This window comes from Lissotriton vulgaris, chromosome 5 (assembly GCF_964263255.1).
Source record: "Lissotriton vulgaris chromosome 5, aLisVul1.2, whole genome shotgun sequence".
Taxonomy (NCBI): domain Eukaryota; kingdom Metazoa; phylum Chordata; class Amphibia; order Caudata; family Salamandridae; genus Lissotriton; species Lissotriton vulgaris.
The window spans coordinates 1,795,927,914-1,795,941,138 of record NC_141693.1 but is presented as its reverse complement, the minus strand read 5'-3'; the positions used below and the strand labels follow the sequence as shown (position 1 = coordinate 1,795,941,138).

At 46.8% G+C, this 13,225-nt stretch overlaps 1 protein-coding gene across 2 annotated transcripts in view; it reads right to left on the bottom strand.

Moving 5' to 3' along the window:
• ZNF385C (zinc finger protein 385C) overlaps positions 1-13,225 on the bottom strand; it is a 720,374-nt gene that overhangs the window by 102,054 nt on the left and 605,095 nt on the right. For both annotated transcript variants that reach the window (XM_086924146.1, XM_086924147.1), the window contains exon 4: positions 8,720-8,882. In XM_086924146.1, the coding sequence (XP_086780272.1) occupies positions 8,720-8,882 (163 nt within the window). The remainder of the gene's footprint in view (positions 1-8,719; positions 8,883-13,225) is intronic.

Genomic DNA, 13,225 nt, shown 5'->3' with positions numbered 1-13,225 from the left:
AGTGGGCCCCCTGCAGCTTGCGGGCCGCAGCACCACGGGGCCTGTGCGGGCCTGTGTTACACCACTATGTTTAGAGGGGGCTGGGTGAGTGCTCTAAGATCTATTTATTGTTCTCACTAATCATGGTTCACATATTGAGATTAACCTAACCTTTTAGGTGGCGCTAAGAGGTGAAATACGACAAAGCCTCTGCTCTGTGGGGCCGGGCGAGAGGTGATGGTCAGAGTGGAGATGCAGGGGCGCTACAACAAAGCCTCAATAACATGTAAATGGTCTTTTAAAGACCTGCTAAGTACTTTGGTGCGGCTGTCTGGGTGTGTGCGCTGAGGAAGCTGAAGGCTGACACAGACAGACAGACACACACACAGTGAGATGGGGGAGGGAGAGGGAGGGGAGAGAGAGGGCAGGAGGGAGAGAGGGGGCAGGAAGGAGAGAGAGGGCAGGCGGGAGAGAGATATGGAGAGGGAGGGCAGGAGGAAAGGGTGGCCAGGAGGAAAGGGTGGGCAGGAGGAAAGGGTGGGCAGGAGGAAAGGGCAGAAGGGAGAGTGAGGGCAGAAGAGAGAGTGAGGGCAGAAGGGAGGGCAGGAGGGAGAGGGAGGGTGGGCAGGAGGGAGAGGGAGGGCAGGAGGGAGAGGGAGGGCAGGAGGGAGAGGGAGGGCAGGAGGGAGAGGGAGGGCAGGAGGGAGAGGGAGGGTAGAAGGGAGAGGGAGGGTAGAAGGGAGAGGGAGGGCAGAAGGGAGAGGGAGGGCAGGAGGGAGAGGGAGGGCAGGAGGGAGAGGGAGGGCAGGAGGGAGAGGGAGGGCAGGAGGGAGAGAGATTGAGAGGGAGGGCATGAGGGAGAGAGAGATGGAGAGAGAGATGGAGAGAGGGCAGGAGGGAGAGAGAGCGCAGGAGGGAGAGAGAGGGCAGGAGGGAGAGAGAGGGCAGGAGGGAGAGTGAGGGCAGGAGGGAGAGTGAGGGCAGGAGGGAGAGTGAGGGCAGGAGGGAGAGTGAGGGCAGGAGGGAGAGTGAGGGCAGGAGGGAGAGTGAGGGCAGGAGGGAGAGTGAGGGCAGGAGGGAGAGTGAGGGCAGGAGGGAGAGTGAGGGCAGGAGGGAGTGGGAGGGCAGGAGGGAGTGGGAGGGCAGGAGGGAGTGGGAGGGCAGGAGGGAGTGGGAGGGCAGGAGGGAGTGCAGGAGGGAGTGGGAGGGCAGGAGGGAGTGGGAGGGCAGGAGGAAAGGGTGGGCAGGATGGAGTGAGGGCAGGCTGGAGAGGGAGGGCAGGATGGAGAGTGAGGGCAGGATGGAGAGTGAGGGCAGGATAGAGAGTGAGGGCAGGATAGAGAGGGAGGGCAGGAGGGAGAGAGGGGGCAGGAAGGAGAGAGAGGGCAGGCGGGAGAGAGAGATGGAGAGGGAGGGCAGGAGGAAAGGGTGGGCAGGAGGAAAGGGTGGGCAGGAGGAAAGGGCAGAAGGGAGAGGGAAGGCAGATGGGAGAGGGAGGGCAGAAGGGAGATGGAGGGCAGAAGGGAGATGGAGGGCAGAAGAGAGAGGGAGGGCAGGAAGGAGAGGGAGGGCAGGAGGGAGAGGGTGGGCAGGAGGGAGAGGGTGGGCAGGAGGGAGAGAGAGGGCAGGAGGGAGAGAGAGGGCATGAGGGAGAGTGAGGGCAGGAGGGAGAGTGAGGGCAGGAGGGAGAGTGAGGGCAGGAGGGAGAGTGAGGGCAGGAGGGAGAGGGAGGGCAGGAGGGAGTGGGAGGGCAGGAGGGAGTGGGAGGGCAGGAGGGAGTGGGAGGGCACGAGGGAGTGCAGGAGGGAGTGGGAGGGCAGGAGGGAGTGGGAGGGCAGGAGGGAGAGAGAGGGCAGGAGGGAGAGAGAGGGCAGGAGGGAGAGAGAGGGCAGGAGGGAGAGAGAGGGCAGGAGGGAGAGAGAGGGCAGGAGGGAGAGAGAGATGGAGAGGGAGGGCAGGAGGAAAGGGTGGGCAGGATGGAGTGAGGGCAGGCTGGAGAGGGAGGGCAGGATGGAGAGTAAGGGCAGGATAGAGAGGGAGGGCAGAATGGAGAGGGTGGGCAGGAGGGAGAGGGGGGGCAGGAGGGAGAGGGAGGGCAGGAGGGAGAGGGAGGGCAGGAGGGAGAGGGAGGGCAGGATGGCGAGACAGCAGTCACTCGAGCGGACAATCATCAATAATTTCAGCATAGTGACGACGTCACCAGAGTGCACAATTATCAACATTTTCATCGTTCACACATAAGAATAATGGGTCCACATTAAAGAAATACATGATTAATGGGTCCACATTAAAGAAATACATGATGTATTTAATAGAGAGGATAAAGGAATGCAGTAGCTTAATTACAACAAGTAGGACAAAGCCAATTTGAGGTAGCAGGAGAAGACAGGAAATAGGTGAAATGGTACGGGCATATGCTAAATTGTTTGAAAATGAGTTTTCAGGGCACAGTACAAAAGAGTTGCCAGGGAGGGTGGTGATATAAGGAGTTTATCAAAGGCCTAGCTTAAGATTTTGTTTTCAGATTTGCCTAACCAGTGACATGAAATGTGTCGACTAGTTCAGAAAGTTGGTTGAGTGGAGGATTTTACAGCCAACCCAGTTTGAAGAGAACATGTTAGCCAGCATTGAGCTTTCAGGCTGTGGGAAGCAGCATGGCAAAAAACACAGCAGGCTGTTGAAATCTCTGTGAAACTTGTAGGTCATTTATTGGAATGGCTGGTGGGCTTACTTAGTGCATCATCCTTTCGAGGTTGGAAACATCAGCACCTTTGCATTAAAGCTGCATGTCAGTGGGAAAGTTTGTGGTCATTTCAATTTAAAATCGGCTGATTACAAACGACAGTGGGCCCACCCCTTCATGCTTTAGTTATTTATTAAAAGTGATAGTTTTTAACCATGATTTGAGAAATATTCCTGCCCCCACCCTCATAAAAATGTTGTTAATGTGTATCGTATATGTGGCTAGATGTGTATTAGATATGGAAAAAAGTTTAGGTCTAAGAAATCAAATTAAAGAACTTTTGGTAAAAGCAGACAGCATTTGAAGGTGCGATCATATGTCAAAATGGCGGCTCAATTAATTAAATGATTTGCCCTCGATCACATCATTTGAAGCCAGATTATGGGTCGAGAGCGTTACAAATAGGTCAAGTAGATTAAGTCACTAGACCTGCAGATCTAGTAACATTTTCAGGATTTTTCGAGGACTGAGTACACTTGCTAATAACCAGCTATATTAGGACTGTCAGGAGTGATTTTTAGGTCTACACTGAAAAGCTAATTGAGTCAACCCTCTAAAACGAGAAAATACAGATACTGAAAGTACTTAATACCAATTAATAGTCTCATTGACTGGAAAAAAAGGGAGCTTTCAGCATGATAAACCTCTCACACAATTAAGAACTAAAACAAAAGAATCAGGAACATGGGTAGTCTGGCTTCAGAGCAGCTCCATTCCTACAGAGCTCCACCTCCACTCTGGGTCTGGGGGTCTTGAATTGCGCCAGGCCTTGGAGTTCACCCCACTGCATACTGGCCATATGAAGGAAACGGGAGTGCACCAAAGGTATTTAGTCTTGCCTGTTGGGTGGAGACAACTAACTAAGATTAACATACGAGGCAGTGGCACACTGGCAAACACGCGTGAGTAATTGAGAGTGGTTCCACGCACGATTTCCGAGTTGAAAGAAAACCAGAACGCGTCCATCAGTTAGTTCGTGTGCCTTCTTTCAGGCTCAACAGGGAATTGGGGACGTGGGATGTATGAATATATATATATATATATATATATATATATATATATATATATATATATATATATATATATATATATATATATATATATATATATATAAAAACAGACGTGGGGCACAGCGAGATGCTTCTTGGTTGAACGATGGGGAGGGGGGCTTAACGAAAAATACGTGCTGTATACATCGTCGCTGGGTTAACGTATATCAAACTAAAGAATTTGCTATATGCGGTTTCGGTATGAAAGATGGCTAAATACAAGACATCTTGTGCCTGGAACAAGGTTAAGGTACTGGTACTTAAACTTGAATATACTTTCGGTCGTTCGAATCTGTAATTAAAACAGAGTTAAATAGCAGTACGATACCTTTTTCAGCTCCATATCTATAGGAGCCGCCATAGCGATCTTTGTGTCTTTAACTCAAAGAACGACAGCTCCCATCAGAGTTCACACAACCGGCTACTGCGTCTCTACGCGACATGCACGCAACGAGACGTCTTACGTCACATAAGTTCGTCTCACCGTTAAAGGGAAACGACTACCCGTTAGAGAAATGACCCTTAGCAACGCGATCCCTTTACTGTTTGTCACGTCATTCCCTGAGTTGCCCGAATCGTAAGCAACCCAGGTCCCTGTTGTGCAGGGCACGTCCCACACAGCTTAAAGTCTAGAGGTGGGGAGCTAGCAAATAAATAGGGAAAGCCGAGTCAGAGTTGGGGTCCGGCTTGGTTCTTAGAGACAGTCCGTGTACTTGCCGAGCCCTGAAAACATTTACAATAGAACTCATTCAACAACAATCGCGTAAACAATGGAAAAGTCTCTTTAAAAACGTGTATTTCTGTAACATGTGGAAGTTTTCACATTAATAGATCACATTGTAGCAATGCACTGAGAAGTACATATTAAAAGTGATAGTTTTTAAGCATTCTGTCTTCAGCCTTGCCGTGGCCTAATCACGATTACGAATGCGGGAGGGAGGGGTGGGGGCCGGGGAGCGGCAGAGCACGACGGAGGAGAGCTGCAGCAGAGGGAGGGGGGGGGGGGAGGCGAGAGCACGACGGAGGAGGGCAGAGGGAGGGGGGAGGCGAGCGGAGCCAAGCAGCTCCTAAAAGCAGCAGGGAAGGGAGGCGAGCAGCTACGAAAACACGACCACGTCTCTCCGAGGCAAGGAGACAATGCCTCGGAGAAACGCACGGCCATTTTCGGATTCGGGGGCGTGTTTTTGCGCCCTGAGTGACAGACAACGTCACAGGGCTAAAGAATGCAAAAAATCACGCCCCCGAATCCGAAAGAGACGGAGCTTCTTTGGAGGGACGGGTCCCTCCTTCAATGGCTGGCCTCCTTTTAGGAAGCCAGCCAATTGAGGTGAGACGGCCGAGGGAGGCGGGTTCCAGATCCCTACTAAGTATCATACGATCTCCTCCCGGAAATGCTGGCAAGCCAGCATTTCCGGTCCTCGACCGAAAAAGTGCCAGTACTCCGTACTGGACAGGACCGGACCATTTAAAGCACTGACTAGAACTGCAACTTCTGCTACCTGGAATCACAGGCAATTATAGAAAGTGTCCCAGGAGGTAGGGCATGGAAAGATTTATTTTATATATGCAGGCGTTTTCCTTTGATATAATTTCTTATAATATTATCTGAAAAGGTAACACTGAACTAGCTCAGTCAATCACGTAAAAGAACATTTTAGGAATATATGATCTTGAGCTGCGAAGTGAAACCTCTATCTTTCTTATGTATATTTTTAAATTTGTGAAAGCCTTATCCATTAAAAATACAAGTGTTGACCTTTAATGGAAAAAACACCCAGAAGACGATGCATTTCACTTTACATTAGCTGTCAGCTTGAGACCATAACTTGACTTTGGGGCTCAGGAACTCAATGGATAACCTGTACCCTCAGACCTACAGACTGAATACCCCCCTCCTCTGCTTACAGATATCCCTTCACCCATCTGTTGCTTGCAATCATCCATCACTGACTGCATATTCATTTCAGCATCCTTTGTTTTCAGACCTCTACCAGTGACATTGACAGCAAGTGTCTCCTTCTACCAATCACTACAAATGTCATCCGCCCACGTCAGTTCAGATCTCCAGTCTCGCACTTTCTGAAGCCATATCTATCTCATCCCATTTGATGAAATCTCATCACCCACCTTCCTCTCTCCCCCAACTTTTAATGCTGATCTCACTCTTCTAACCTTTAGGAATGCAGGCTCTCTGTACCCGCTTCATCAAGAGACCTCTCACACCTATTCACTACAGATATCCCTCCGCATACCTTTTCTGTAATTATATTCCTCCTCCTACCTATGAGGTGCAGATTTCGCTAATCTAACCTTTCAGCTCCAGATTCTCTGTCCAAATACATCCCTAATTCACCGCCCCACGTTCACTTCAGATCTTCCTTCACTCTGCTCATACAGCCAGATGCATCAACAAATGGAATTGCGATTCCTAAATAGCGATTTTTAAGGAATCACTATTTAGGAATCACAAAAGCCTATGCATGTAGGAATCGCTATCAAAATAGCGATTCCAACACTTTCCTTAATTGCGACTCGCAAATTGCGAATCACAATTAAGGAATACCCCCCATTCATTCCTATGGGCCTAGAGGCCCATAGGAATGAATGGGAAGACATTCTCAATTTGCGATTAGCAATTAGCGAATCGCAAATTGAGAATGCAATTTCAAGGGTGAAGTCCAAAGGACACCCTGTTGCACCCCTGAAATCTGCATATGGTACATCTTGCACACACCCATGCCCTAAGGGCATGTGTGTGTGTGTAAAATGGAACTTTGAAAAATGCACTTTAGTGCATTTTTCAATGTTTTTGCAAATTACCATGAAGTTCAACTTCATGGTAATTTGCTAATCCTATTTGCGAAATCGCTATTTTTTGTTTGTTTGATGCATTGCATTTAAGGAATCTCAATTTGGGATTCCTTACATGCAATCGCAATTTAAGGAATCTCAATTTAGAGATTCCTTAATTGCGATTTTTGCGTTTGGGATGATGCATCCCAAATGCAAAAATACTGGTCGCAAAGGGGCAGATTCTGAGAATCTGCCCGTTTGAGACCGGTTTTTAGGTTGATGCATCTCGCTGCAAATCTCTTGTATACCACCCCTACTCTGCAAACCTCCATCTCTGCTTTTGGCTCCAGATCTTTCTGATTCCATCTTTTGACTACAGACCTCTCTCATCTCATTTTAAGATACATGCGTTCCCATAAACCTTTAGTATGCAGACTTCTCACCAGCATCACATATTGCTGCGGTTTCATCCGCATACATGTTACTATCACCCACACAAATTCTACGTATACAATGAATTTCCTTAAAGTGAAATGCTGACTTGGCCATGCTAGATTCCGCCCTGTGATCATCTGATCATCTGACCACACACAAGTCTGCAAAGGGCACTTTTATCAAGCAGCCATCTTTCAGACTGCACTGAAAAAGGGCTGGTCAGATCAATACCAATAAGCAACAGCTGCATCAGAAACTACGTACAAATGTACGCGCCTCCCAGAGTCTGGTAAGCACAAGCCAGGAGACGTGGAAACAAATAGGCAGCAACGTAGGGAAGGACCCCTGATGAAGTTAAGTTTCGGTGAGGATGTGTCCTGGAGTAGCAGGGTATTGTGTGCCACATTTGGTTATTAATCCACAAACAAAGTTACTTACGCCAACCCTCTTTCACATAATCGCTGGAAAAAACAGAGTGTGACTACAGGGTGACCCTCTCCCACCCACTCCTCAGAAACAAGAAGCCCAACACTAGCGGGTGAGTGCACGAATGTTTGCAGTGTGCTTAGAAGTAAATGACACCTGACACCAATATAAACATCACATACACACAAAATATTTTTAGAAAGAAACAATGCTAATGCTCTGATCTGGAAAAGGAGGTGATCATTATAAAATAGATACGCCTACTGAGATTCATATGACGCAAAATACACGTGAAACAGCAATGTCCCTCACTAAATTAATGAGAAACGTGATGTGTGCATCGCAGAAGGAGACTTGCTAAGAATAGCGGGTTTACAAGTAATCCATGAGTGATTAATGGGTGGCTAACATGGAAGTTCCACTGTGACCACTGAAATAGCGTGCACTGGGTGATTCATGCCAAAAGTGAGAATCTCATGAGGGGATTCTGAATGATTCACCGGTTGTCATAACAAGAAATATTATTAAGACCGGAAGTAATGTGCCCATTTTTGAATTACAGGTTGGATTTGGAAACAAGAAAAGGGCAAGTATATTTATTTCTCAAGCATGCACAAATTTGAATGCACCACGTTTACAAATACAAAATAGCTGAATACACTGGGAAGGTGAGCCGCATCACCCTGACGAAAGTCCCGGATCAATCTAGGCCGTAGAGTAGGGCTGAAACATGTTAGTAAAGGTTCATAGGACCATCATTTCCTAAATACCCCACATAATGTTTGGTTTTAACATCCACAATGACTCCACCGATAAAGGGATACCTTGGAGTAGTCAAAAGAATTTTAATCTTTACATTACGCTGCTGGTCTTTTCTTGTAAGACCTCCCTGGAAGATGGTTCAACCCGCCCTGACCTTTAGGAGCCAGGGTGAACCCGATGATGAAGCATGACACTACTAGAGTGTGTGAGGGTTATTTAAAGAAAAGGAAGTCTTTCCATCCCCGCATTTAGGGACGTGGTACCATAGTGAGGACTAGCATTGCCCAGCACACCATAAACGATACTCTAGGTGGGATACCTTTTTGTATGTATGAATAGATAATGAGGACGTATTTTCCTTCCCAGCAGTGGAAGGACCTCTCTACCCTCCGGGTCTGAGAAAGGGAAACTCCTCCCCCTCGCAGATCCTACTGTGCAAGATGCACTGATATTGACCACTGTCCTCTCCATATCAGGCCAGATTACTGCGACGATCTGCTGTTCCAGCATTACTGCTTGCAAGAGGCCTCACCTGCACAACTGGGATCTTCACTTCTGCCCACGTCCAGGATAGCAGGAAAGTTGGTTGTTTTCTCGCGGATGACGGCCGCCATTTTATGCTTGTTCTTCGTGGCTTCAATTGCTTTCAGTTTCCGTGCATGCTTGTGGCCCTTGTAATGGGCTTCAGCCTGGTTCTAAAAAAGAGAGGAAAAACAATTAATTGTATTTATGTATTGAAAACTTTTTTAGGTGCGGTCTCTATGTCTTGATTTTATCCTGTTCCTTCTTCAGTCAACCTCGTGGATCTTTCATGGCAGTAATGATGAATAACGAGATAACTGCAAACTATAGCTAATGCAACACCCCTTATTTAGCTAACTGAATATTCATAGCAAGGAATTTCAATGGCATGACAGAGACAAGGGGATAGAGAAAACTAAATGAGAATCATTGCAAGGGCGGATGAAAGAGCACAGAATAGTGCACACGACCAGATACTGCAGAACAGAGCTAGAGAACCCGGCAATAGACGAATATGTGTCCCTACGAATAGTCCCTTGTCAAACAATGTTAAAAAATGGATGATTCATAAACCCTGAATACAGGAGCACTCAATCTGGAGAAAACCATGATCTCTTTCAGGAGAGACAGGAGTATAAAGGACCCATTTGTACACGTTACCTAGAGATCAGGACGCAATCCCAAGAAGACAAGGAACTGGATGGGACGTGTGTTCTCTTACAAAGAAAATAATGAGGATTGATTTAGGGCTCCCAACGCTGAGCATCGGAGAACGTTTAGACGTAAAAAGATGGTCACTAAAATTATGTGTTTTTGTCAATTCTGAGCAACAAAGATGTCTGGCCTAAGCAGACGTGTGCGGATATGCGCATATGCACACATTTATTACAACTAATATGTGACATCATGAAATTATGACACACCTTAACACAGAGGTCTTCAAACTTTTTGATGCCGAGACCCCCTTGTAAAACCTTTTTAGGCGTAAGGACCCCCTTACGACAAAAGATTCTAGAAACTGGTACTCCTCATCATCAACAACTATCGACAACCATAAATGCGCCTGTTAGACCTCATCACATCCATCCATCCATCATTCATCCACCCACACTTTCACACATCCATCCACCCTTTCATCCTTCCATCCATAGGTCCATCCTTTACCTATCCACCCATCTATTCATCCACCCACCTTTTCACACATCCATCCATCCATCATTCATCCATGCAACCTTTTACCCATCCATCCATACATCCATCCTTCATCCATCCACCCTTTCATCCTTCCATCCATACATCCACCATTTCACCTATCCATCCTTCATCCATCCACCCTTTCATTATTCCATCCATACATCCATCCACCCTTTCATCCATACATCCATCCTTCATCCACCCACCCTTTCATCCATCCATCCACCCATCATTCATCCCCCCACCTTTTCACACATCCATCCATGCATCCATCATTCATCCATGCAACCTTTTATCCACCCATACATCCATCCTTCATCCATCTACCTTTTTGTCCTTCCATACATACATACATACATCCTTCATCCATCCACCCTTTCATCCATCCATCCTTCATCCATCCACCTACCCTTTCATCCATCCATCCATCCATCCACCCATCATTCATCCCCCACCTTTTCACACATCCATCCATACATACATCCTTCATCCATCCACCCTTTCATCCATCCATCCACCCACCTTTTCACACATCCACCCATCCTTCATCCATCCATCCACCCTTTCATCTTTACATCCATCCACTCATCATTCACCCACCCACCCTTTCATCCATCCATCCACCCACCTTTTCACACATCCATCCATCCTTCATCCATCCATCCACCCACCCTTTCATCTTTACATCCATCCACTCATCATTCATCCACCCACCCTTTCATCCATCCATCCACCCACCTTTTCACACATCCATCCATCCTTCATCCATCCATCCACCCTTTCATCTTTACATCCATCCACTCATCATTCACCCACCCACCCTTTCATCCATCCATCCACCTTTTCACACATCCATCCATCCTTCCTTCATCCATCCATCCACCCTTTCATCTTTACATCCATCCACTCATCATTCATCCACCCACCTTTTCACACATCCATCCTTTCATCCTTCATCCATCCATCTACCCTTTCATCTTTACATCCATCCACTCATCATTCATCCACCCACCTTTTCACACATCCATCTATTCATCCTTACATCCACCCATCCATCCTTCATCCTTCCTTCCATCCATCCATCCATCCACCCACCCTTCATCCTTCCATCCACACATACATTCATCCTTCATCCACCCACCTTTTCTGTGCCTCTCTCATGGGGGTGGGGTCAGTATCTCTCTGTGTCTTCTTCCTTCTTCCTCTCTCATGGGAGGGCATCTCTGTGCTTCCCTGCTTGGGGGGGGGGGGGGCAGACAGGCTGTATAAACACCTCACGGTGAAGAACAGTTTCAGGCACATTTCTCCTGCACAGGCGCCAGGTATAAGGGACTTGAACCAATGACTGTAATGTCCTTCTGCTGTTTGCTATGTGTGTTTGTAAAGCGCTCTGATACCTACGGGTTAAGCTAGCGCTATATAAAACGTTAAAAATAAAAATAAACCCCACAGCTAAGTCCATTGATTGAACTCAAAGGGCTACAGCCTCCTCCCCCAGACACTCCCCCCCCCCCCCCCCCCCCCCCCCACTCCCCAGCACGTGTAAGTGAGCCCGGCTGAAACAGCTTCGGGACACACAGAAAGGCACACCCGAGTACTTCACAAGTCTTCAGAAGACCTTTACTTGTTAATGAGGCGTGAATTAGGCCTCCACCGTGATCACCCGGCCTCAATCAGCCTGACGCCAGGAACTGCTGCACGCTCCAGCAGAATCTGCGACCCCCTTCCCAGGACTCCACGACCCCCCTGGGGGTCGCGCCCCACAGATTGAAGACCTCTGCTTAACAGGAGGTAATCATTTTAGGCCATTCAGGGATATGTGTGCTGTCATAAGACAGGGGTACTGAAACATCTATAGCCCCGGGTTTGATATTTACGAGTTGGCTGATACGGCAGCGTTTGTAAGGTTCTATAGGGAGTATTTGCCATCCATACCTGCTGTGACTAATAGTTGGACTGATGTAAAGGCAGTTGTTCTATTAACATCTGAACTATGAACTCCACACGCATGTAAGAAAGACCTCCTTAGGACAAAAAAAATGTGAATGCTTTTATTTCATTGTTTGAATACCTGTGTGACTACAAGAGTGGTTCCTCCCTGGTGTGACTGCAAGGCTTGAGCCCTGCAGTCTACGGTAAATGCACTAATTGTGCATGCTCATTTTTGTTTTTCTCACGTTATCTAAGGGTGCTGTGAGTCCACGAGTGTACCACGAGTTGTGCACGACAATATTTCCCAAATAAGTTGGTAATATGTGTAGGGAAAAAAGATAAAGAAAAACAATAAAATAGACAGGACAGGAAGAATAATAACTTTAATTCAGTTTGTTTGTTCACAGGTGAAACAACTATGGGACGGGTAGAGGTAAGACTTGCTCTTTGCTGCACGTACGAGTACTTTAGACAGACATTAGAGGGAGCTCCATTGCCCTGACGAAGGCCCTCGACCCTCCTTCGATGGATCTTGTTGTGGCCGAAAGATACTGGCAGACTATAAATAGAGACGTTGCCAGGGACATAAACTCACATTAGCATCCTGATCTGTATTTTCCTGTGTACCCAATGATAAAGGTAGTAACTGTCTGGACCCCCTCATATGACCAGAACACATTTATTTATTTCTTAATCCCCAAGGGGTTAAGACCATCATGTTGGGATTATCTTGACGTGATGGGGTGGGGTGGCCAATGATAAAGCATGCCACAAGTAAGTAGGTGACGCTTTTCCGTCCAGATCTTTTTTGCTTTTTGTTTCCTAAAGATGCAGTCTGTTTATTCCAGTCATGTGTACAAATAAACAAGCTGCCACATTTTTGTGTCTATACATTATGATTTACACACCTACATGGTTTACACTTTTAATGAACATATCAAAAGTGAGATTATAAATTAGATGAAATTGCACGAAGGTACGTTTTACAGTGATAAAAGCGAAACCAGAAAAATGGCATGAAACAAGACCATATGGTAAGATCAAAAAATTAAAATCCTCTACAGGCCTTGAAATATCTCATAGCCCACCTGCCATGCTTAGCCACATTTATTGAGGTTGAGTCCATTAACTCTTTGATTTTACCAGGGTGACAAAAAGAATTACATTTTCCAGTCAATTTACTTTTGAACTTGTAGAAATTATGCAGCCTGAATGAACCCTTTGACAGGCATTTCCAGTGACCTGGTTCTGACCACGTCAGTGTATGTGTGTATTTTTATGTGGTCTGAAGGAATCAAATCGGTCCATTGGCATAATAATGGAAATGACATGCTAACAGGTGCCATTTGTCTGTAATTTTCGTAATCCTTCTGCTTACTTAGGCAATACT